Source organism: Bos grunniens, chromosome 23 (genome assembly GCF_055505025.1).
Source record: "Bos grunniens cultivar Pamir isolate PY7600 chromosome 23, Bosgru_T2T1.0, whole genome shotgun sequence".
Taxonomy (NCBI): Eukaryota; Metazoa; Chordata; class Mammalia; order Artiodactyla; family Bovidae; genus Bos; species Bos grunniens.
This window is the reverse complement of record NC_141187.1, coordinates 51,064,973-51,089,970: the sequence shown is the minus strand read 5'-3', so window position 1 is coordinate 51,089,970 and position 24,998 is coordinate 51,064,973. Positions and strand designations below refer to the sequence as shown.

At 50.9% G+C, this 24,998-nt stretch overlaps 1 protein-coding gene and 1 pseudogene across 4 annotated transcripts in view; one reads left to right on the top strand and one right to left on the bottom strand.

The window, feature by feature from the left end:
- The window catches only part of LYRM4 (LYR motif containing 4), a 93,163-nt gene that overhangs the window by 50,758 nt on the left and 17,407 nt on the right, over positions 1–24,998 (bottom strand). The window contains exons 2-3 of one of the 4 annotated variants that reach the window (XM_086370415.1): positions 16,207–16,327; positions 3,641–5,218 (exon numbers count right to left, since the gene is read on the bottom strand). The exons of 1 other annotated variant lie outside the window; for it this stretch is intronic. In XM_086370415.1, coding sequence (XP_086226541.1) covers positions 5,195–5,218; positions 16,207–16,327 — 145 coding nt within the window. In that variant the 3' untranslated portion in view covers positions 3,641–5,194. Of the gene's footprint in view, positions 1–3,640; positions 5,219–8,058; positions 10,937–16,206; positions 16,328–24,998 lie in introns of those variants that run through there. 2 more of the 4 variants (XM_086370412.1, XM_086370413.1) reach the window with 2 other exon arrangements.
- LOC147347818 (syntenin-1 pseudogene) lies at positions 21,967–22,944 on the top strand (annotated as a pseudogene).

Here is a 24,998-nt window from a genome sequence, read left to right as displayed (position 1 = left end):
AACCTTCTTTTGCAGAGGGACGTTAGGAACACCACGAAAGCCCCCAGGAGGAGCCTCTCCTCACAAGGGCCTCAGCTGGCTTCAGCTGGGATGTCTTCAGTGGTCTCAAGGGAAGGGCTGGGGGCTCACCTCTCAACATGGCTTGTTCATGTGCTGAACGGGTGTTTCACTGATTCACATGGTAACTTCCTTTCTCTCTAACACGGAATGTGAGCTTCACGGGGGAAGGGGCAGGGACAGGACCTGTCTCATTTATTATCATTTATTGCTGTATCCTACTGTCTGGAAGAGTGTCTAGCACATAAAGAGCTGCAGGAATAACGGACAGAGACTGACTGGTTTTCAGAGCCCTCTTCTGCACACCTAGTTTGGCTTCACATTGAAACAACAGCAAACCCTCTAATACACACCCCACAAGCCCAGGATCACCGGAAGCGCTGTTCCGCTTAACTCAATGAACCCTCAACAGCCTTACTAAGCAGGTATGGCCGTCACTCCCGTTGTGACTGAGGACAGGGGCACAAACGGCGGCCTAGTGACCTGCCCAGGGGCAGTGGCTGGTGGCTGACCCGGGACTTGCTGGGGACGGCGTGGCTGTGGGTCACAGCGGTTCCTCCCGCCACGTCAGAGGACTGGCTTCGATGCTTGATGCACAGACCCCAGGGCTAACCCTCCCCCAGGTGACAGGGGACAGACTTCCACATGCATCTTTTCCCAAGCCAGACATCCGGAGCCTCTGGCTGCGTAACAGACACCGTGGAGTCGGTGCTCTGACACTGGGTCTCCCTCTTTGGGTTTGGTCGAGCTGGTCCTTAAAAGGCCAAGAGTCCAGCCATGGATGCCACCAGCCCTGGGGGTGAGACCCAGCCTCAGAGTCACCACTTGACTCGAGCAAGCTCCCTCTTCGGAAAAACGAGCTGATGATAACACGTCCTCCTTCCTGGAACATCTGCCACTGTTTGGTCCAACTCCCTTCCTCGGGCAGGGCCCTGGCACGCATGTCGCCCTCAGGGACTCACAGCGTTCATTCACGGGCACGGTGACTCCACGCAGCTTTACCGCAGTGCACCGCGCTGGCCTGGCACACAGCTGTCCTGTGTTTCCAGTGGAATGCTCTGCCTCTGCAACTAGATTTCACGCGGTGACACTGACTTAATTCTGTCTCTTGCTGCACAGCTCCCCCTTTCTCATAAGAGAAAAATATCCTCATAGAAACAATTTATAGCACATCAAAATATTGACAGGAGCCTTAAGCCCTAATGTCTGAAGATAGCTGTGGGAATGACTTATCACAGAAGCTCCACTGTTTATAACCCGGCGATTAGGCAGTATTGACAGATGCAAACGCATTATTGATGTCAATTAGAGACGCACAGACTGATGAGGCTCCCGAAGAGCTCTGACACAGGCAGTTAGAACAGCGCCCGTCAACACACCTCGAAGCCCCGGAGGACCGGGGAAGGCGGGCGGCCAGGGAACAGAGGCCCTTCCACACTGGACGCGAGGCCACGTCAACTGAGACGCACTCGGGAGGGTCTGACTGGCATGACACTGAGGCCGTGTGCATGAATGAAGGCTTGGGTGTGCATGCAGAGAAGGCGTGCATCCTGCACGGCCAGGATCTGAAACCAAACCGGGATGTGTCCCTGGGACGCTGGCACTGCAGTGTCTCCCACGGGCGGGGCACTGTGCCACTGCTCTGGCTCTTGCTGGATCTTCTTGTCCTGGCAGAGGGGGTTGCTTCCGCCTATCTGATAGAGCAGTCCGTCAACAGGGGGGCGGCCGGCCACCAGCGAGCGGGACCCCTACCGGCGGCCACGTGCTGCCTAACGGCTCCCTAAACTGCCCAGCAGAGAACAAGCACGGTTGCTGGCCGAGAGGGAAACATGGGCTCCCTTTAAAACGTGTTTTCAGTAAGAAAAGCACTTAATTATTAAGAAAAGCAGGGACAGCCACACACAATGCAGAGTACTAACTGTTATACAATCATGGCAAGAAAAACACGGCAGCTACAGGGACAGCTGCAAACTTCACACAACAGCTGAGAGTCACTGAATACGCGCGTGCTGAGCCTGCTCGGCTGAGACACATCGGGATCAGAGCCAGACACAGGATCTGTGCTCTCTTCCAGTCTCCCCTCCTCACCCCACTCCTCTGGGGAGACCTGTCCAGTCCAGTAAACGATGTCTCCCTGGTGACGAGGTATCCGCGGTCTGTCATCTGTGTGAAGGGTGGCTTCTGTCACAGCTCATAGGTCCCCAAAAGCCGCCGTGATCCCCGCCACCGCTCGGTGTTAAAAGCTTCTGCGAAGTGTAGCCAAGGGCTTTTCTGGACTTGGCCCCGAGGCCGCAGCTGACAGTGGGAACCACCGTTACATAACTTAGGCTGCGAGCCACGGCCCACGTCAACGCGACAGGCTGCCTGTGACACCTGGCAGCCAAGCTGTTTCAAGTCAATTCAGTAAATGCAGAGGGTCAGTGGCAAACCTCACCTTGGTCAAAATCCAGCATTCACAGGTATGCTTCTGGGATCTAACTATCACCATCAATTACTTTCAGAATCAGAGAACATCAGGCATGGAGGGGGGGCCTTGTACCCCTGCACGCCCGCGGGAGGAAGCTGGCCTCAACGGCCGTCTGCAGTGGGCAGGGTCAGGAGCAGGCTAGCCCATGCGCAGTGACGGGTGTGCACTGAGCTCTGAGGGCACATCCATGTATGTGCAGGAGACCCTGGGACACGCTCGGCTGAGTGAGTGCAGATTAACACCGTGAAGGAAGCTCCACTCCAACCTCAACAAGGTGTGTTATAGAGAGCAGAGTCATAGAAGGAACTCCTGTGCTGTCAGGGTCTTGGAAAGCAAGGCACCCAACTCCTCACCTTTTCCAGACGAAGCCCACTGGCTCGTGAACTTGCTGGTGATGCTGCCTCAGGTTTTGACAGACTAGAAAGGCAATGCCAAAGAATGCTCAAACTACCACACAATTGCACTCATCTCACACGCTAGTAATGTTCAAAATTCTCCAAGCCAGGCTTCAATAGTACGTGAACCGTGAACTTCCAGATGTTCGACCTGATTTTAGAAAAGGCAGAGGAACCAGTGATCAAACTGCCAGCATCTGTTGGATTATCGAAAAAGCAAGAGAGTTCCAGAAAAACATCTACTTCTGCTTTATTGACTATGCCAAAGCCTTTGTGTGGATCACAAGAAACTCTAGAAAATTCTGAAAGAGATGGAAATACCAGACCATCTGACCTGCCTCTTGAGAAATCTGTATGCAGGTCAAGAAGCAACAGTTAGAACAGGACATGGAACAACAGACTGGTTCCAAATTGGGAAGGGAGTACGTCAAGGCTGTATATTGTCACCCTGCTTGTTTAACTTATATGCAGAGTACATCATAAGAAACACTGGGCTGGATGAAGCACAAGCTGGAATCAAGATTGCCGGGAGAAATATCAATAACCTCAGACATGCAGATGACACCACCCTTATGGCAGAAATCGAAGAAGAACTATAGAGCTTCTGGACGAAAGTGAAAGAGGAGAGTGAAGAAGTTGGCTTAAAACTCAACATTCAGAAAACTAAGATCATGGCATCTGGTCCCATCACTTCATGGCAAATACATGGGGAAACAGTGGAAACAGTGACAGACTTTATTTTCTTGGGCTCCAAAATTACGGCAGATGGTGAAATTAAAAGCCAATTCACTGCAGCCATGAAATTAAAAGATGCTTGCTCCTTGGAAGAAAAGTTATGACCAACCTGCTGCTGTTGCTAAGTCGCTTCAGTCGTGTCCAACTCTGTGCGACCCCATAGACAGCAGCCCACAAGGCTCTGCTGTCCCTGGGGTTCTCCAGGCAAGAACACTGGAGTGGGTTGCCATTGCCTTCTCCAATGCATGAAGGTGAAAAGTGAAAGTGAAGTCGCTCAGTTGTGTCCGACTCTTCGAGACCCCATGGACTGCAGCCTACCAGGCTCCTCTGTCCATGGGATTTTCCAGGCAAGAGCACAGGAGTGGGGTGCCATTGCCTTCTCCGTGACCAACCTAGATAGTATATTAAAAAGCAGAGACGTTACTTTGCCAGCAAAGGTCCGTCTAGTCAAAGCTATGGTTTTTCCAATGGTCATGTATGGATGTGAGAGTTGGACTATAAAGAAAGCTGAGCACTGAAGAATTGATGCTTTTGAACTGTGGTGTTGGAGAAGACTCTTGAGAGTCCCTTAGACTGCAAGGAGATCCAACCAGTCTATCCTAAAGGAAATCAGTCCTGAATATTCATTGGAAGGACTGATGTTGAAGCTGAAACTCCAATAGTTTGGCCACCTGATGTGAAGAACTGACTCATTGGAAAAGACCCTGATGCTGGGAAAGGCTGAAGGTGGGAGGAGAAGGGGACAAAAGAAGATGAGATGGTTGGATGGCATCACCGACTCGATGGATATGAGTTGGAATAAACTCTGGGAATTGGTGATGGACAGGGAGGCCTGGCGTGCTGTAGTCCATGGGGTCACAAAGAGTCGGACACGACTGAGTGACTGAAGTGAACTGAAGGGGATTCTATGCGACTTCGGGTAGGAGGCGAGATGGGGGAGGAGGAAAAGAGAAGCACTTGCTAGGCTCTATGAAGAGGACATGCTTGAAGAAGAATCATCTATGTAAAAGACTAATATAAACTGCACATCAGCATTATTGAATAAAGCTAAGATTATTATCGGGCCCCATTTCAGAGACTTTTTAGAGCCTTTCAATTATTTATAACTGACCAATCTATGAAATGACAGCCTTAATTACAAGGTTTGGGGACAAGAGAGCATTTGTGACACATCCCTTGGTTCTGGCATTTCAAATACGCAGCAGGGACAAGACTAGCCTTCACTCAGGAATGGTGTTCCCTGGGCTTCAGGAGACACTCTGAGTGACGATCAAGTCTTAAGAGTGATTAAATACCCTGACCGAGGAGAGAGCAGGTTGATGAGGGTCAGGATTTGCATTTAGGTGCATCTTGGTCGAAGCCTCTCCTCTTCCCTGCGACTCCTAGTTATGTCTCTGAGTGAACAGACACGTGACTGTGTGTGATCATCGGTGAAACCGCCCTTCACATGCACGCAGGTAAAACCCACCAAAGGCAGGTATCCAGCGCTGAGAAACGAAGCCCGGTTCTCACACTCGAGCTGGGCGGGGTCGTCAGGTCGTCAGCTCGCCGCTGCCCAGAGAACCTGGGACAGAAACACAGAGTGACGTGCGTGGCCCCTCTGTCCCCTGCTCAGTGAGGGGGCACCGTGCCCTGTGGGCTTGTGGGGAGCCTTGGTGCGAGCACGGCGCAGATGGACGATGATGGCGGCAAGGGTCGTGGGGAGGAAGGCGACACGCGGGCTCCGCAGGAGGTCAGCATGGCAACCGCTCGGGAAGCCCAATGGGGCTGCGGGCCCAGACCCGAGAGCAGGGGCTCTCACACAAGGCGGCCGACCTAGACCCTGCCCGACAGGGGCTCCATGCTGCTCCTTCCCTTTGAAGGCGGACAGGCGAGAGTTTTCTGAGAAGTGAGCAAGGAGACCAGGCTGAGGGATAAGCTGTTCATGAGCCTACAGTGGAACTGCTGCCTTCCAGGGAGAGTGCTGAGAGCCAGTGGAGGAGGAACGCACACCTGGCCGCCTCCTCACACCTCCGGCGTTCGCTCACCTTTGGAGGAGATAAGGCCAGCGCGCGTGACCCCTCTTCTGAGAACTGCCCAACAGCCACGGGCTGTCCTCCTCCTAACTCTGTGTCCCTGGGAGAGCTATCCACACACACCCCGTCTGAACTTCCGCATCGAACACAGGATACCTCACAAGGCTGCTGGTGGGCATTCTAAGCGCTCGGGTGAGACACGGTGTCCGTCGGTGTCCAGGGAGGTGTGACGAACCCACGCGGGTGACGAGCACCCACCACCGCCACCTTCACCAATAAAGCCAACTCCCCACAGACGCAGGACCCAAGGCAGCCCTCTCCACCCGCCCAGGTCCCACAGTCAGTTACTGTCAGAGTGGAGATGAGCCCGTCCACCTCCTGCCTGTGAGGTCAGTGTTCTTTCTGCTCCAGAGCTGTTAGTATCTGCTTCCACTTAAGGCGCTTCACAACGAAACAGCTTCTCGTGGAATTCAAGAGTGAGCAGGTTTGGCCGACTAGACTAGGAGACTCATCGGCTAGACCAAACGGGAGAAGGACAGACACCAAGATAAAAATTCCCAAAGGAAACTCATGCCACGGTTTTCTCCAAACAGCACTGCTGTGTGAGCTCTTGTGCGTTCACACATGCACGGGTGCAGAAAAGCCATTATTGTACGTAAAAGTCAGGGGTGAGACAGGCTTCCTCTAAAAGCACGTGGAGTCTTGTTCAATGCGTGTCAACCCTGGGGGAGGGAAGCGAGTTTAATGAGTGATTTCCAACTGAGAGGCATTTGTTCTAGAAGAATGGCAACTGTGGGGAAACACGATGGCCCCAGACTTGAGGCATTTCTAGAAAAAGCAGAGAGGACACTGGTTTAAATTCTTGCATGCAGAAGTCTTTTTTTTTTTTTTTTTAAGGTGCTGCTGCTAAGTCACCTCAGTCGTGTCCAACCTCACAGATGACAGCCCACCAGGCTCCCCCGTCCCTGGGATTCTCCAGGCAAGAACACTGGAGTGGGTTGCCATTTCCTTCTCCGATGCATCAAAGTGAAAAAAAGTGAAGTCACTCAGTTGTGTCCAACTCCCAGTGACCCCATTGAATGCAGCCTGCCAGACTCCTCTGTCCATGGGATTTTCCAGGCAAGAGTACTGGAGGGGGTTGCCATTGCCTTCTCCTTTTAAGCTGCAGAGGAACTATATACTGAACAGGCTGAAAAAACTATAAAATAAACAAGCCTCTCACAGCTCTGCTTTCTGAAACCTTCTCAGAACGCTGGGGAACCTTTTATCCCTATAGAAACATTTCACCTTTCCAAAGACACAGGGTCCACTTAGGGGGCAATTCTGGTCATTGTTTATAAGTTCATGTAGACTTCCAGAGGACTTTATTCAAGTCCAAGACAGAGTATATAAATCTCCGTTGCCTCTGACTGCTTCATTGTTATTTTTTTTAATATGTAGATTGAGCTTTTGATCTAATCTTGGTTTATCTACAGAAGCACAGGGTAAAGTACCCCTGGGCTACGCCTTTCAACTCCACGTTCTGTTCTGTGAAACGAGTGAACAGATTGTATCTGGAATGGAGAGGCCTGGCTTCCCTCCAGAAGCATCAAAGTCAGAAACAGCTTCTGTGAGGTTCTGACGGACCTCTTAATTCCATCCCAACTCTGCCTCTAAAAACTTACAAAATCGATTCATAATTATATGGCACAGAATGGGCGCTTGATAAACAGGGAAGGAAACGGGGGCCTGGAATCGCTGAAGTTCAGTGTGTATGTGACTTGTCTGGCAGAGAGGGATCAAAGTCCCAGAGACGCTGGCAGGGAGCAGGGAGGGGTCAATCAAACAGAAAGCAGCACCGGGCTGATGCTCCTGGGGAGTGCCCCCATCCTCCAGCCTGTGGGTGACAGCCTTACTGCTCTTCACCTGCTGCTGCCATCTTCACTGAAGGAAAATGTTCTCCTCAAAAATATGCTCAGTACCAGTGACGTGTCTTTACCGGAAAGGAAGCTTAGCAGCAGAGGCACAAGCAACACTAATTAAACAATCCTTTTTTTTTTTTTTTAAACTTTTTCTGTAGCGGAAAGTTCAGACCAGGAGAAGTTTTTGGAATTTCTGATGGCACAAATACATGGCTGGCTTTCAACTTTGCTCACCTGGAACCTAAACTCTGGAGAGTTAAGATCCTGGTGAAAAATGGTCAAGGAAAGCTGGACAGATAGTAATTTACCCTGAAATGTATCCGTAGCTTCTGCAAATACTCAAGAAGGGGACAGATACTGATGTGAAATGTTGAACCACGGCATTTCAGAACTGGAAGGAGCCTTGGAGCTACAGTATGATCCTTTGATTTTATAGACATGAGACTGAAGGCTTGAAGTTCAAGCTCCAAAGGACCCTCAAATATCAGTCAGTGTCTGAAACACTTCATTTTATTTTTCTCAATTAAGAAAAATTGATGGTTGGTTATAAAATTGGTTATAAAATGAGGAGAAGAGAGAATTTTTTATTGTGAAAAAATTAAGAATTTACTATCTTGACTAATTTTAAGTGTATATTAGTAATTCAATAGTGTTAAGCACATTCACACTGTTGTAAAACACATCTCTAGAACTTTTTTACCCTGAAAACCTGAGACTACACCCATTTAAACACTAACTCCCCTTTCCATGCCCCAGCCCCTGGCTGCCGCCACCACCCTCCTCCCCGTCTCTGCGCTTGGCCCCGTGAGGACTCTCACACGAGGGGATCAGGCAGTGCCGGTCCTTCTGCGTCTGGCTTAGCGCACTGAGCGCAGGCTTGTAGGTCCATACACCTTGTAGCCTGTGTCAGTCTCCTTCTTTCTAAGACTGAGTAGCACTCCCCTGCACGTGAGCACTACGTTTGTTGTTTATCCATCGTGTCAGTCTCCTCCTTTCTAAGACTGAGTAGCACTCCCCTGCACGTGAGCACTACGTTTGTTGTTTATCCATCGTGTCAGTCTCCTCCTTTCTAAGACTGAGTAGCACTCCCCTGCACGTGAGCACTACGTTTGTTGTTTATCCATCGTGTCAGTCTCCTCCTTTCTAAGACTGAGTAACACTCCCCTGCACGTGAGCACTACGTTTGTTGTTTATCCATCGTGTCAGTCTCCTCCTTTCTAAGACTGAGTAGCACTCCCCTGCACGTGAGCACTACGTTTGTTGTTTATCCATCGTGTCAGTCTCCTCCTTTCTAAGACTGAGTAGCACTCCCCTGCACGTGAGCACTACGTTTGTTGTTTATCCATCGTGGGAATTTGGGTCGCTTCTACCTCTTGGATACTGTGAATGATGTGTAACTCTTTCTGTGTATTTTAAATGCCCCTCGTCTACAGATCCGAGAAGGCAGGCACCCCACTCTAGTACTCCTGCCTGGAAAATCCCATGGGCGGAGGAGCCTGGTGGGCTGCAGTCCATGGGGTCACTAAGAGTCGGACAGGACCGAATGACTCCACTTTCACTTTTCACTTTTATGCATTGGAGAAGGAAATGGCAACCCACTCCAGTGTTCTTGCCTGGAGAGTCCCAGGGATAGCGGAGCCTGGTGGGCTTCTGTGTATGGGGTTGCACAGAGTTGTACACGACTGAAGCCACTTAGCAGCAGCAGTAGCAGCATCTACAGATGACTTCCCTCTCCTCCATCAAAACGATTGCCAAATAAACTTTAGAGATTCGTCTGAGACTACCAGAACAGTGCTTCAGCTAAGAGTGAGCCAGAGGACAGGAAACGCGCAACACTGCCCTTCCCACAAGACCTGTGGGCAAAACGCCCGCCTTCTCAGGCCGTCTGCAGGATGACATTCGGGTTAGCAAGCAGGCTGCCACCCATGTCATCAACCCCCTTCCTGATGTCTTCAGTGGCTGTGCAGAGCGTCCGCCCTGAATCGCGCACAGCAGCAGGTCCACAGTTCTGGGTCTGATACAGCCACTATCTGAATTGCTTCCTTAAAGAACATGAACAGCTAACGTGGTATGGAATCTTGTCATCACTAAACAGCTGCTGACAATAATGGTATAACTCCAACATCTTGTTATCCAGAATTAGAAGACAGGATATCCAGCTGATCTTCTCAGGTTGTAACTACAGCTTACAGTTAACAATCAGATCAGAGATCGGTCGCTCAGTCGTGTCCGACTCTTTGTGACCCCATGAATTGCAGCATGCCAGGCCTCCCTGTCCATCACCAACTCCTGGAGTTCACTCAGACTCATGTCCATCGAGTCAGTGATGCCATCCAGCCATCTCATCCTCTGTCGTCCCCGTCTCCTCTTGAGAACAATATATTAACAATATACGTCCTCATCTCAATACTTAAGTTACACAAACCCTGCTGAGCTGGACACATGAATACCGCATTACTGGCTCAGTAAGCAAACATCCTTTGGAAGTAAGTCCAGTGCTCAATCGCCAGCCTACACGCACGAGTGAGGGGCTGGGAACCTGTCAGCCCGCTCTGCTCGGACCCCGGCAGAGCTGAAGGGGCGCTGTCCCAGGGCACACGCTGGTGAACGCTGAGAGCAGCACACAGCTGAACGCACCCCCAATCTTGGCACAGACATTTTAGTTTTCACCAGGTTTGAACAAAAAGGTGCTACACACTGAAGATTTAGCTGGATTCTCCTGAAGTCATAATCGTGACTCTCACACTCAAGGAAATAGGGGCCGAGTACAGGAACGCGGGCACAGGGCCTGCTCAGCCAGTGCTGTGGGAGGGGCTCCTGCTGCCGCTTCTCCCACAGGCGAGGGCTATCAGGCCAGGGACACAACTCTGCTTCAGAAAGCTGGGGAAATGCTTTCTCTGTGATTTCTCACAATCTCTGTGAGCTACCCAGGCTGGGCACCACCCTCCCTGCAGGCGACGGAGTACAGCAAACAGCCTTACAAAAGAAGGCTGGTTTCTGCTGCTTACAGTCCTAAGGGTGTGCCATATCCTAAGGCTTACAATCCTTAGAGCATGGAGCTCTAACTTGGGGATGATGACAGTCTAATGAACGACTTACACAGAGGGATCAGAAGGAATAAATAGAACAGCAAAATGGAGAAAAGAACAAAGACGAAAGCAGAGTCCGGTTGACACTCTTGCTTCTCTGTCTGGCGTGAACCACCCAGATCTCTGCTGACGTTTCAGGCAGAACGTTCCCGTGACTTCTCCATGGCCCAGACGGTGAGAGCCGCGTGCCCGGGCCCCTCACTCGGCTGGCTTCCGCGCACCATCCTGGCGCCGCTGGCACCCACGCGAAGGGCCTCTCCCGCTTTTCTGACCTCACCTGAGAAGCAGACAGGGAAGCCAGGTTTAGCAGGGGCTAGTCCGGGACCTGCTTTCAGCAGAGGAAGAACTCAAACAAGCTGCCAGGCTTAAGCTGTGTTTATGAAACCATTTTATCTGGAAACAGAGTTTATAGAAAAGTGGGCGAATGTCTGTGCTGTACAGGATGCAAGAGGACACAGGCAGCTGGAGAGAGAGAGCGGCCTGGGGTTAGGGGAGAGGTGGTGGATAGAGAGGGGCCTGGGGTTAGGGGAGAGGTGGTAGAGAGAGGGGCCTGGGGTTAGGGGGAGAGGTGGTGGATAGAGAGGGGCCTGGGGTTAGGGGAGAGGTGGTAGAGAGAGGGGCCTGGGGTTAGGGGGAGAGGTGGTGGATAGAGAGGGGCCTGGGGTTAGGGGAGAGGTGGTGGAGAGAGAGAGGCCTGGGGTTAGGGGGAGAGGTGGTGGATAGAGAGGGGCCTGGGGTTAGGGGAGAGGTGGTGGAGAGAGAGGCCTCGGGTTAGGGGGAGAGGTGGTGGATAGAGAGGGGCCTGGGGTTAGGGGGAGAGGTGGTGGAGAGAGAGGGGCCTGGGGTTAGGGGAGAGGTGGTGGAGAGAGAGGCCTCGGGTTAGGGGGAGAGGTGGTGGATAGAGAGGGGCCTGGGGTTAGGGGGAGAGGTGGTGGAGAGAGAGGGGCCTGGGGTTAGGGGAGAGGTGGTGGATAGAGAGGGGCCTGGGGTTAGGGGAGAGGTGGTAGAGAGAGGGGCCTGGGGTTAGGGGGAGAGGTGGTGGATAGAGAGGGGCCTGGGGTTAGGGGAGAGGTGGTGGAGAGAGAGAGGCCTGGGGTTAGGGGGAGAGGTGGTGGAGAGAGAGGGGCCTGGGGTTAGGGGGAGAGGTGGTGGATAGAGAGGGGCCTGGGGTTAGGGGAGAGGTGGTGGAGAGAGAGGGGCCTGGGGTTAGGGGAGAGGTGGTGGAGAGAGAGGGGCCTGGGGTTAGGGGGAGAGGTGGTGGATAGAGAGGGGCCTGGGGTTAGGGGGAGAGGTGGTGGATAGAGAGGGGCCTGGGGTTAGGGGAGAGGTGGTGGAGAGAGGGGCCTGGGGTTAGGGGGAGAGGTGGTGGATAGAGAGGGGCCTGGGGTTAGGGGAGAGGTGGTAGAGAGAGGGGCCTGGGGTTAGGGGGAGAGGTGGTGGATAGAGAGGGGCCTGGGGTTAGGGGAGAGGTGGTAGAGAGAGGGGCCTGGGGTTAGGGGGAGAGGTGGTGGATAGAGAGGGGCCTGGGGTTAGGGGAGAGGTGGTGGAGAGAGAGAGGCCTGGGGTTAGGGGGAGAGGTGGTGGATAGAGAGGGGCCTGGGGTTAGGGGAGAGGTGGTGGAGAGAGAGGCCTCGGGTTAGGGGGAGAGGTGGTGGATAGAGAGGGGCCTGGGGTTAGGGGGAGAGGTGGTGGAGAGAGAGGGGCCTGGGGTTAGGGGAGAGGTGGTGGAGAGAGAGGCCTCGGGTTAGGGGGAGAGGTGGTGGATAGAGAGGGGCCTGGGGTTAGGGGGAGAGGTGGTGGAGAGTGGTGGATAGAGAGGGGCCTGGGGTTAGGGGGAGAGGTGGTGGAGAGAGAGGGGCCTGGGGTTAGGGGAGAGGTGGTGGAGAGAGAGGCCTCGGGTTAGGGGGAGAGGTGGTGGATAGAGAGGGGCCTGGGGTTAGGGGGAGAGGTGGTGGAGAGAGAGGGGCCTGGGGTTAGGGGAGAGGTGGTGGATAGAGAGGGGCCTGGGGTTAGGGGAGAGGTGGTAGAGAGAGGGGCCTGGGGTTAGGGGGAGAGGTGGTGGATAGAGAGGGGCCTGGGGTTAGGGGAGAGGTGGTGGAGAGAGAGAGGCCTGGGGTTAGGGGGAGAGGTGGTGGAGAGAGAGGGGCCTGGGGTTAGGGGGAGAGGTGGTGGATAGAGAGGGGCCTGGGGTTAGGGGAGAGGTGGTGGAGAGAGGGGCCTGGGGTTAGGGGAGAGGTGGTGGAGAGAGAGGGGCCTGGGGTTGGGGGAGAGGTGGTGGAGAGAGGGGTCTGGGGTTGGGGGAGAGGTGGTGGAGAGAGGGGCCTGGGGTTGGGGGAGAGGTGGTGGAGAGAGGGGCCTGGGGTTGGGGGAGAGGTGGTCCACAACAGCGTGCCCACAACAAAGAAGAAGCGGCGGCCGGCCGGCTTCCAGTCCGTGGGCCACAGTTACGGACAGTGAGGGAAAGGAGCCCGAGGTGCTTGTGCAGAGGAACTCTGCCCTGCACGTGCCTCCTGCAGTGAGAGTCACGCCTAGGGGCTGTGGGGAAGGAGAGTCACCCCTAGGGGCCGTGGGGAAGGCTGGTGTGAGCTGCTGATGCTGCTGGAATCCCTGGGGTGGCCACGTGAAGACTAAACGTCTCGGCACATGAAGGAAAGATGACCTCTGAGGGCAGGATGGGCTAGGACGACGCAGTCCTTAAATGTCTGGGGAACAACACTGGGAGAGGACTTGAAAGTATCTAGATCCTTCCATTCCTCCTGACGCAGGAGCTCATGTCCTGGACCTTCTGAGTCTGCCCTCAGGAACGGAGGCCTGAGTGCGTGTCTGGCCGGGCGCCCCGAGACAGGGCATCCCGCCTTCTTGCACCTCGGATTCTCTGTGCCCAGACAATCAGAAGAAATCTTTCCTCGGAGACTTCTGTCAAAACTGCAGAATCTCACCGTGCGACAGGGGCGTCATCAGCGTCAGAGCTGAGACCCTCTGCGAGGACGGGGGCAGGAGGCGGGCCGCGTCGGGAGGCCATCCTGGTCTGAGAGCCGCCCAACCGAGGTGTGAGCCTGGCGGCCGGTCTCCGTCGGAGTGGAGCGCCCCGTGGAGGCGCACGTGACGTGGGGATCGCTGTGGCTCTGGGGGTATGCCTCAGGTCACCGGGTCCCCTCACTCCTCCCACGGACCACCTGACGGCTCACGCGGGTTCGGGGCAGCCGGGGTGATCGCACGCTTCTGGTGGCACACACCCTGGACCGAGGGCCGCGGCCTCAGGCGACAAATACCGAGTATTCATTCAGCCCCCAAACAGCGAGGAGCCGGGCTGGCCCTCCCGACTGAGCACCGCGGCTGCCTGAGGGCGTCGCCCGGTATCACCGACTGACTCCCCGTGACTGAAGCCATCGGAGTGAAGCCCGGCCTGGCAAGGGGAGCCCAGCTCCGGGAAGGCCTGGGGAGCCTGCTCCACGCGAGGGGGACTGGGCCTCCAAGAGGGTCAGGCTCGGGGAGGGGGTGGCGGCAGGGGCAGCAAGGGCGTCACCCGGATGCTGCAGGTGGGGCAGACGACCCCTGGAGGGTCTCGGGCAGGCGTGTCACCTGCTGACTTCCCTTTCAGAGGCTCACCCAGCGGCCTGTGGAGAACAGAGCACCTGGGGCAGGGAGGGAGGCGGGCCGGGTGGAGATACACAGATGCCGCTTTCTCAACGGCCTCGAGGCCAAGGCTCAGCGCCAGGCGGCTCAGGGAGACGCTGGCAGCTCGTAAGGTGACTCCGGTCAGCGTGACGCTGGGACTCGGCACAGTCTTGATGCGACAGGGAGGCCCCTGCTGCTCTGCCGGTTAACACAGAAGCCCTGCGCCCGGAAGTGGCTGCACGCCCCCTGCCCGCCCCCCGCCCGCCCCCCATCGAGAACGGTGCGCCTGGCAGCTGTCCTGGGGACGGCCCGGCCCTCGGCCCTAGGGTTTGAAACTGGTTTGTGCGGATTCACTGGGCATGTCTGGTGAGAGCCAGTCTATCCATTTTTTTTTAAATAAAGCATTTCAAACTGAGAAGTGACACAGACAATTATATAACACAAGAAATGGTGGCAAGATTATGTACAGGCCCCTTTTCTCAGCAGTTCCTACTCTGAGCAACTTTACAGTAAAAGAGAAAACCAGTCTGTTTTGGAGGCGCTTGCCAACCTCTGTGTGGGAAAATGCCAAAAACTGCATCTTCCTGAATTTATGCAAAATAAGGATGCAGGCTGCTTGTTTTTCCAAGTTCTGGTGCTAAAGGATCCCATAAAACTCCCCCACTGATGCCTCGGGAAGGCCATCTAGAGTTTTCAAAAGGGCAACTCACTTCTCTGCCACTATCTGCATCCTTGGAAATCTGCAGACCAGCTTCTTTTTCTGACGATCCTATTATCTCTTCATGCCTTTATAGTTAAAGATCATTTCTTTAAAATGGCCAAGTTATTCTACTCCTAGATTACTGCAGAACTCAAAGAGAGCTATCAGAATCTGAAAGATTATTATAGAAGGGATTGTTCTATGATGCAGGCAACATAATGAGACTATTAACTTTGACATAAGAAGAAAACCAGCCCTTAATACTGCTTGCTTTATGAATGGTGTAGAGTCAAGCATGAAGAAGAGTCAGAGATGTAAATATATATCCCGATACACATGTCACAAGTCACGATACGACATAACGTCAGCCAGGCTGGGATTTCCTGACGATGAGAAAGGAGCCCCTTCTAACACGCTCACAGGTCTCAGGAAAATGTAAGGGTGTCCTTCCACAGCTAAACAAACTCACTGCGAGGAAGAGTGGAAAGCAAACGGAAGCAGAAACGGACCTTACGGTGGAACTCGTGCTGCATTAGAGAAAAACAGCGGAAAGGAGGGCTTTTCAGAGGGTGGGAAAACCAGCGAACAGCAGGCCGCTCTGCCTCTGGTGCCCTGATCGATTCTGCAGAGACAAGGACACGTCACCGCACCCGGAGGCCCAGCTGCAGCCCCGTCCACCTCGCAAGGAAGAGCAGAGTGAGAGGCCAAGGCGACCGCCGGCTCTCCCGCAAGAGGAAACAAAACCCTCGCTGGGTCCTGCGGCGCCCGCAGCTATGTTTCACACCTGTGGACACGCTGCCACATGGCAACAAAACTCAGCTTCATCGCCAATAATGCTGTCCTCAGGAAAAGGGCAGCATGGTCTTGAGTTATGATCTTAAAACACTAGGAAAAGTAGAATATATTTATACTCTTTGACATACGTCTGGGTATCAATGTGTAATGCATCTAACAAAGAGATGAAATTTTAAAAAATTCTCCCATACTTAAAGCACCATTGTTTAGTAAAGTGTGGGAACTCAGCTTCCCCAGAGGCCGTGTGCTCTGGGAATGCGGAGAGCTGGCACTTCCTTCGCGCACCCCTTGATTCAGTGACAGGACAGCTCGTCTCTGTCCACACGAGCAAGAGGAAGAGAGTCTCGTGATCCCGGGTGTGACTCACAAACACCAAAGCTGTGACATCCAATCTCGGGGGACGTGTGAAAGCTCAAGGCTCTTGGCCATCCTACCTGCCGACGGATTATGCCCAGGTCTCTTTTGGCTTTATTCACTAGGGCTTGAATTTCTACAGGATCCTTCACATTCTTGTTTTCTCTGAAGGCGTCTCTTATCCTCCGGATGGCGTAAGTTCTAAATGAATTCAGGGAAAAAGAGGAAAATGTGTCAGTGTGTCTGAAACAATGCTTTTAAATGAATTCACAAAAGTTTCCCTAGGAATCAGCTGTCTGCTGGGCCCCTGGGGAGAATCACCTTTGCTCGCTGCTCTGGGCACAGGTCCATCCATTCCTATGCTGGGATGACTGAGCAAACAGATTTAGGGAGGTGAATGGACTCTGGACAAGTCACACGGAACTCCAGAAAATGCTCCTCAGGTTATGGGCTCCTCAGAGCTGTTGGCGTCTGGCTTCCCTCCATTGACACAGACGACTGGCCCTCAACGTGCAGAGACAAGCGAGGACTGTGGTGCGGCTGGGCGCTGTACGCGCGGGCACGCGGGCACCGAGACGGCGACGGGTGCGGTCGCCGCCCCGGGGTCAGCTCTCCAGCCTCGCTCCACCCGCAGGCTGTTGCCTCCTCCCGTGGACCGCGACACGCGTGGTCCACACGGGGACCCCGCCACACGCGTGGTCCGCACGGGGACCCCGCCACAGCTGAGAGTGGAGACGACACCAAGAGGCCTGAGAGCCCAGGGTGCAAGCACGGGCAAACTGGGCTGAGCAGGCAGTTTAGTGGGAACGGAAGAGAACGTCTCAGACGTGGTAACGACGAATTAAGAGGGTTCATGGAGGTTTAATAACCAGACAACTATGCCAAGATATGTACTTATAAAACCCTGAACTCCAAGGTCAGAGGAAAAACACTTCCAGAAAGGATAAAAAAGAACGCTAAGCTGGTAATAATGAATGCAACAGAGGTAAGTATAACCTCAGATTTTTATTTTCAGAAATCTGCAAAGAAAACAGCTGTTTTCCAGTCATTTGCCGAACTGTACTGAGGGTCCAAAGGGACAAGAAATAACACCTACGAGTCTAGGATGTACGGCCCGGGGACCAGGCACAGGAGACCGTGCTCAGGATGGGATGCGCATTATCCGATTTAATACGCACAAACTAAACTCAGAGGTAATGATAATAAAAATGGCCAAGATCAAATGCCCAGTAAGTGGTAGAACTAGGTTCTGGAAACAGCTGAACAGAATCTGTGATTTTCAACTGTACCTGCTATAAGCCAAGTTGCTATCCATTCGCAAGGCATTTAAAAGAACAAAAACTGGCCTCACGAAGAGCAGAAAGATCATCTCGTCTCCCGACGGTACTTCAAGTCTTGCTACAAATAGTTCAGGTGCCAAGCAAGCCTTAGGAAGAGTGGCTGAGAGCATTATGAAGGAGAGAGCTACTGACATAAGCAGTAAGCGCAAGCGGAGCAACTGAGCTTCGTTATTTCAGGAGGAGGACACTGACCAGTGAGGAGGACATGGAGTGAGGAGGTCAAGTTGCCGTCAGAAAAGCCACCCTGGAGACCAAAGGCTCTCAGTCTTGGGGGGAAGCTGCAAGTAAACCCATGACATGCTTCCCCTGCTGGTTTACTGTTACCATAAGGGTCAAGTGCATTAGCGCGGACCGGGCACCCCTGTTCCTCGACCCTACCCGGCCAAGCACCATGTCCAGGAGGAGCCACCGACTCCCACTACACAGGAAGACCCGGAGTTTCCTGACGGCCGGCCTGCTCTTTCTCCACATGGGGAGTGTCCTTCTCCAGCCTGATTTCTTGGCTAACTCTTCCATGTCCTTAAAGACGTAACCAAGTTAGTAACAAATAAGACAAAAGATTAACATCTGAGCACACGTAAATCAAGTAGGAGAGAAGGACCGCAGTCAATGAGCGAGAGGTATGCACCAATAATTCACAAGGGAGCCTAGAGTGACTAAACTGAGAAGCATGAGATAAATACATGGATCCTCAGCCTCAGGTATAATCAAAGAAGCGTACATTTAAACAGGGCAGAATCTCCTGTCCATCAAATTAGCAGATTTTTTTTTTAAAGGGCATGTACAGCTTGATGGTGGGATATGAACTACACGTCCTGTGGGGAAAAGGGCATCATAATCTATAATAACGTTCATAATCCTTTATCCACTAATTCTACTCTTAGTGATCCTGTAGAAACAGCCTGTAGAAATAACAAAGCTGTATACAGAAAGATATTCACTACAGAACTGTTTATAAACATTAAAAATAGAAACAACCATAAATGTTCAACAACAAAGCGGCTACATAAATTATGACATCATGCAGCTTTTAAAAGAGATGCTTGCTACTGCTGCTGCTGCTAAGTCACTTCAGTCGTGGCCGACTCTGTGCGACCCCATAGATGGCAACCCACCAGGCTCCCCGTCCCTGGGATTCTCCAGGCAAGAACACTGGAGTGGGTTGCCATTTCCTCCTCCAATGCGTGAAAGTGAAAAGTGAAAGTGAAGTCGCTCAGTCATGTCCGACTCTTTGCGACTCCATGGACTGCAGCCCACCAGGCTCCTCCGTCCATGGGATTTTCCAGGCAAGAGCACTGGAGTGGGCTGCCATTGCCTTCTCCAAAAGAGATGTTTCCAAACCCTTAAAGTCATAGGTACCAAAGTCTGAGGCCTAGCAAGGCGTGAGGAGAGTATTCAGCCTCCCGGCCCCGACACTCTGCTCGTTAGATGCAGGTTCCCGTGAATACTCCGGAAGACACGGGCTTCACAGTACACCCTCCACATGTATGTTCCTCTTCACAACAGTGGAGCTCTAAGCACACTGTGCACCTCTACTTCCTGAACCAAAATACATCATTTCCTATCAGTACAAATGAGCTGACCCACAGCACGAGACCCACCATTAGGGGGCCCCTTGCTTCCCTGGTGGCCCAGCTGGTAAAGAATCCACCTGCAATGCGGGAGACCTGGGTTCGATCCCTGGCTTGGGAAGATCCCCTGGAGGAGGGAAAGGCTACCCGCTACAGTGCTCTGGCCTGTATAGTCCATGGAGGCACAGAGAGTCGGACATGGCTGAGCGACTCTCACTAACGAATGGGCACTTCGATTGTTTCCAGTCTTGCTATGACAGTCAACACCCTTGTTTCCTGAAGCATCACGTGCATGTCTGTGGTCAACTCACAGACATGAAGGTGGTAAGGCAAAGGACATGTGTATCTGTGGTTTTAATAAAATATCGCCCAAGTTCTCTGTGCAGAGGGACGAGCCCACGCTTCCCCCAGCAACATGTACACCGCTTGTTTCCAGCACCACTGCCAACACGCGCCGTCAAACTCTCTGACCTCTGCTGACCTAACAGGTGAAAGACGGCCTCTCATTTCACTTTACATTACATGTTGCTTGTTATGAGTGCTGCCGACCAGTTTTTCACAAGCTTAAAGCCATTCGTGTCTCTGTTAACGCTCTCTGCCTTTTCTTCACTGAGTGATCTTTCTGAGTGATTTGTAAGATGGTGCTAAGGAAACCATCTTTGGGATGAGTCATGAAGTTCTCCCTGGACTGCCATCTGACTTTATGCTTGTGTGCTTTGTCGTGTACAAGTGTTCCGTTCTGCCAAGTGTATCACTTTTTATATTATGACTTCTGGTTATACATCATAGCTACAAGTCTTCTCTACTGTGAGGTCACAACAAATACGCACCCATGTATTCCTGAGAACTTTTTTGGTCTATCTTTTTATGTTTAACTCTTTGATCTTTTTGGAATTAATTTTGGTGGAAGCTATTGAATATGGAATCTAACTTTACCCTCTGATGTTAAGTTTTCTGAAATGAAAGATATTAAGTCTATATTCAGGATGATCTCAACTATGTTAAATACAGAAAAAAATACAAAAAGATAGCATGTTTCAAATTACTTCTGATGACTGGAGTTTATGCTTTCTAAATTTTTTAAATTTTTAAAAATTTATTTTTGGCTGTGTTGGGTTTTCATTCCTGTGTGAGCTCTTCTCTGGTTGCAGCGAGAGCAGGGCTACTGCCGAGCTGCGGTGTGTGGGTCTCTCACTGCAGTGGCTTCTCTGTCGCAGAAAGCAGGCTCCAGGGCACAGGCTCAGCAGCTGTGGTGCACTGGCTTAGGTGCCCTGTGACACGTGGGATCTTCCTGGATCAGGGATGGAACCCTTGTCTCCTGCGTTGGCAAGTGGATTCTTTATCACTAAGCCACCAGGGAAGTCCCGCTCTCTAAATTATAATAATAATTATTATTTATTAATAATTTAAAGTGCTGGTAATTTACCATAATAAAGAAAAATCAGAGAAGGTTCAACCTGTGAGAGACGAGACTGGGGAAGGGAATATACTTAGACAAATACATATAGCCAGGAGTGCTTAGTATTAACAGATAACAACAAAAGGTTCTACAAGGATTTTTTAAAAGCAATGCAGGGACAACAAGGCAGTTATGTCCAGCAGGCTACCAGAAACATGGTTTTGGATCTCCGATGAGAAGGTCCAAGCTGGTAATAAACCTGAAAATCCTTGACAAAGAAGAATGAGGCAAGACGGTAGGGTAGTTAAGTCTGCTCTGAGGACAGCTGCAGAACCGGAAGAGCAGCCAGCCTGGGACTCAGCCTGGGAGAAATGCCAATATTTAAAAACAGGCAAGGTACCGAGGCAGGAAAGACAGAGACAAGGAGGCCCAGTTTAATAAGCAGGGAGGACACAGGAATGCCACTCGCCCTAGAAAAGCAAGACGAAGCCTGGGAAGAGCCCCACTGGAGCGAGCAGTTAGGAGGCTGTCAGTAACTTCAAGAACGCGTCGGCATGCGCTCCATGACGACAGTGCAGTACACGCAGGAAGAAACACCCCGGATTTTTGGAAACACGCTTGTGAATAACAACTGGGAGAAGGAAACAAAATTTGCCACATAATAAGAAAATATTTTTAAAATAATGAAAAAGTCAATGCACAGAATCTTTGGAATGTAGTCAAAGCCATACTCAGATGACAATTAATGGCTTACCCAGCTTGATTATTAATAAAGTAAAAGCAGAGTTTAATAAATTAGAAATACTTCCTAACATTTTAGAAAGGCAGTAATATCCCATAGGAAAATGAGACAAATTATTTTAAAATGTGCTGAATCAATGAAAAGCGAAAAAAAAAAACCCCAGTGAAATTAGCTAAGACAATTGAGTTTGTTCTTTTCTGTTATGACTTCTGAAGTATACATCAGAAAGCAAAATTATAAAGAAAAAAAGAGTGAGGAGGATTGGAAGCTTGAGCAGAGGGGTTTAAAACAATTATTTCAGAAACGGAGAGCCGGAGCAGGCTTCCAGCACTCGCTGTCCAACGAGAAGGCCAGTGGAGCTGGGCAGCAGGCAGTGCAGTGGGCCAGTCTGCCAAAGCGGGTGACTTTTCTCCAGCTGAGTTCAGGTGCCCAGGTGTGGCTATGGAAAAGACAGATGTGTTAGTAAACCCACAGCTGTAGTTCTGACAGGTGAGTGGGCAGAAGGGCAGAGAGAGAGGAAAACCTAGGGCACAAAAGAGACGGTGCTGGGAATTCCTTCCCCAACGGTCATAGACTTCTGAAAGCCCAGTTCTGAGGACTCTGGCCAACCTCCTACTTAGTCCCCTTTGTGGAATTCAAACTCTGATCTAAATATCCAATAATAAACAATCAAAGAAATTACGGTACATTTATGGCTTATAATAAGCATTAAATATTAAATATGAAAACTATGTACATCCAAGAAAAAGTGTCCTCAAAATGTTATGACCTAAAAACCATTTTTAGAGAAGTCCGAGCCAGTGACTGGCGGCGGAGAGCGGGTCTCAGAGGCCTCGAAAAATCCTGCAAAAATGTCTCTGTACCCATCTCTTGAAGACCTGAAGGCAGACAATGTGATTCAGGCTCAGACTGCCTTTTCTGCAAACCCTGCCAACCCAGCGATTTTATCTGAAGCCTCTGCTCCCATCTCTCAAGATGGAAATCTCTATCCTAAGCTATATCCGGAGCTCTCTCAGTACATGGGCCTGAGTTTAAATGAAGAAGAAATACATGCAAATATGGCCTTGGTCCCTGGAGCACCAAGTCAGGGGGTGGTGGCGCGGCCTTCCAGCATGAACCACATGGTGGCCCCTATCACTGGTGGCGACATTGGGATCCACAGAGCAGAGATCAAGCAAGGGATCCGGGAAGTCATCTTGTGTAAGGATCAAGACGGGAGGATTGGGCTCAGGCTGAAATCCATAGACAACGGTATATTTGTTCAGCTTGTCCAGGCCAATTCTCCGTCCTCCCTGGTGGGCCTGCGGTTTGGGGACCAGGTGCTGCAGATAAACGGCGAGAACTGTGCTGGCTGGAGCTCGGACCGGGCGCACAAGGTGCTCAAACAGGCTTTCGGAGAGAAGATCACCATGACCATTCAGGACAGGCCCTTTGAATGGACAATTACCATGCATAAGGACAGTACTGGACACGTTGGCTTTGTTTTTAAAAATGGAAAAATCACATCCATTGTGAAAGACAGTTCTGCAGCTAGAAACGGTCTTCTCACGGAACATAACATCTGTGAGGTCAACGGACAGAACGTCATTGGACTGAAGGACTCTCAAATCGCAGACATACTGTCCACAGCTGGGAATATAGTTACTATTACAATCATGCCTGCTTTTAATCTTTGAACACATTATTAAACGGATGGCGCCAAGCATTATGAAAAGCTTGATGGATCACACCATTCCTGAGGTTTAGAAGTCACGGCACAGTGGAAACTTCCCGGAAGTTCTCCCGTTTACGTCTTGGGCAACTGACCTTTCTATTATGCACATGAAGCTTTCTAGGAGCCAGCGAGCATATGCTGCATGAGGATTTCCTGTCTTACAGTAGGGCTGGGAATCTTACTGTTCGATCCAGTATATCTTGTTCAGACATCAAGATAGTTGTAGCCTTACCCTGGTTTTACAGTTGAAAAGACTTTTACAGACTAGCTTCTTTACTGGAAACCTGATGCTTTCACAGCCTTGTGAGTAGGATGACTGCTACAGGCTTAGCTCTGTTAGAACCATCACCTTGATATTGAGCAGTGCTTAGTTCTGTGCTGTATTTGCATTTTTACTGTCACCATAGTGCATTTAGAATTACTTTTCTTCAGTTCTATGTGTGTGTAACACCAGCTAGGTAACACTGGTTTCATTCCATGTAAGCATTATTAGACAGTGTGTGTAGCTGCAAGAGACTTCTCGATTGTCACTACATTTTATCTACCTTCACTCAATACGCTTGAACTGTCGCCTTAACTAAGTTAAGCATCTAGAATAAAAGCCAAAATGTAATGATTGCTGCCTTTCTAAACCCAGACGCAGTTCTGCGTTCACCTGAGATGTGCACTGGCCCCGCGCAGCCTGACAGTACCTCCCGAGCTAGCACAGCTGCCGACGTGCATTTGAGATTTTCTAGTCCTTCCTTGTGTAATGGAACTTCTTTCTTCTAAAAGTAACTGATATCACTTTTTGAGAAATGAAGCACTATATATTTAATGTAAAAATTCTTGTACTAAATAGAATGAACCTTGACTCTTCTTTTCATGTGTAGATTAAGTGGGCCAAGACCTGATTGTGGCATTTACACAGCACGTAACCTAGCTGCCCCGGGACGGTCTCAGGACACTGTCCTGGTCATGTGTTCCATTTCCTGCCTCCTCCCTGCTCAAAGAATGACACATTATCTTGATTTTTTTTCCCTCTCTTTGGCTTATGCCTATTCTATTTTAATTAAAAATGTATAAATAAAGTTAAGTTCTAGTCTGAAAAAAAAAATAAAAACCATTTTCACATAACTGCAGATTTTAGGCACAGTTCTATGGAGATTTTTTTAAAAAGTAACATTCTCTTAAAAAAAAAAAAAAGAAACGTCCCTGGTGGTCCAGTGGTTAAGACTCCACGCTTTCAATACAGGGGAACTAAGATCCCACAGGCCGCGCAGGGGCATGCCAAGAAGCACCCAGAAAAACACAAACACAGAACAAACAAAAAGCCCTCAATAAACAATGGAAAGAAAGAAAGGCACCCTCGTCCTGTAGCAGATGTCCCCTCAGGCCCTCGAGGAACAGTTTAGGAGCATTTCTGTCCAGGCTTGCTTTCTGATGCATAAAAACATTTAGGATCTTTAACCGACAATTCATCAAAATTAAACTTCCAGTTACCCCTTGGATCTATCCTCATTGCCACTGACATTTTGCTGCAAACAAGATTTTTCAGAACCTAAACCAATCTATCAGAGTAAAGGCTGCCTCTACAGTGCTGTCTGGCGCCGTGGCAGAGAGGCGCACCTCCCTGCTTCTGGGTTTAGACACGGCCGTGCAGGAAGCGTGGTGCCCTGCAAGCTGGACTCGGAGAGCTCGGACCCATATTACCCGTCTCACCTGATCCTGGACCAAGAGGGGCGAGGGACCAACTGTCCTTCATCCGTGGAGTCCTGCAAACACTCCTGTGGAGGCAACCAAGGCTCCACTCAAGCACTAACTGTCTTCATGGAACTGACCACGCTTCCTTTAAAAGCACCACCACGACATCAATGTGCCACGAGCAGAGACGGGATTTTCTGCCTTCTTCCCCCATGACCCCCTCATCTATCAGACATGAGCCTGACCTTGTACCAAAAAGGCAAACTCAAGCTTTCATTGTGTAATAAGAGCTAAAAGTTAGAAAACTACAGAAAACAACTTGTAAAATTTTACTTTAAAATTATACTGTGAACCGTGCCAATGTAAGACAGGGCCTTTAAATGATTTAAATTTAAAGAAGAATAACTATCTATGGTAGAATAT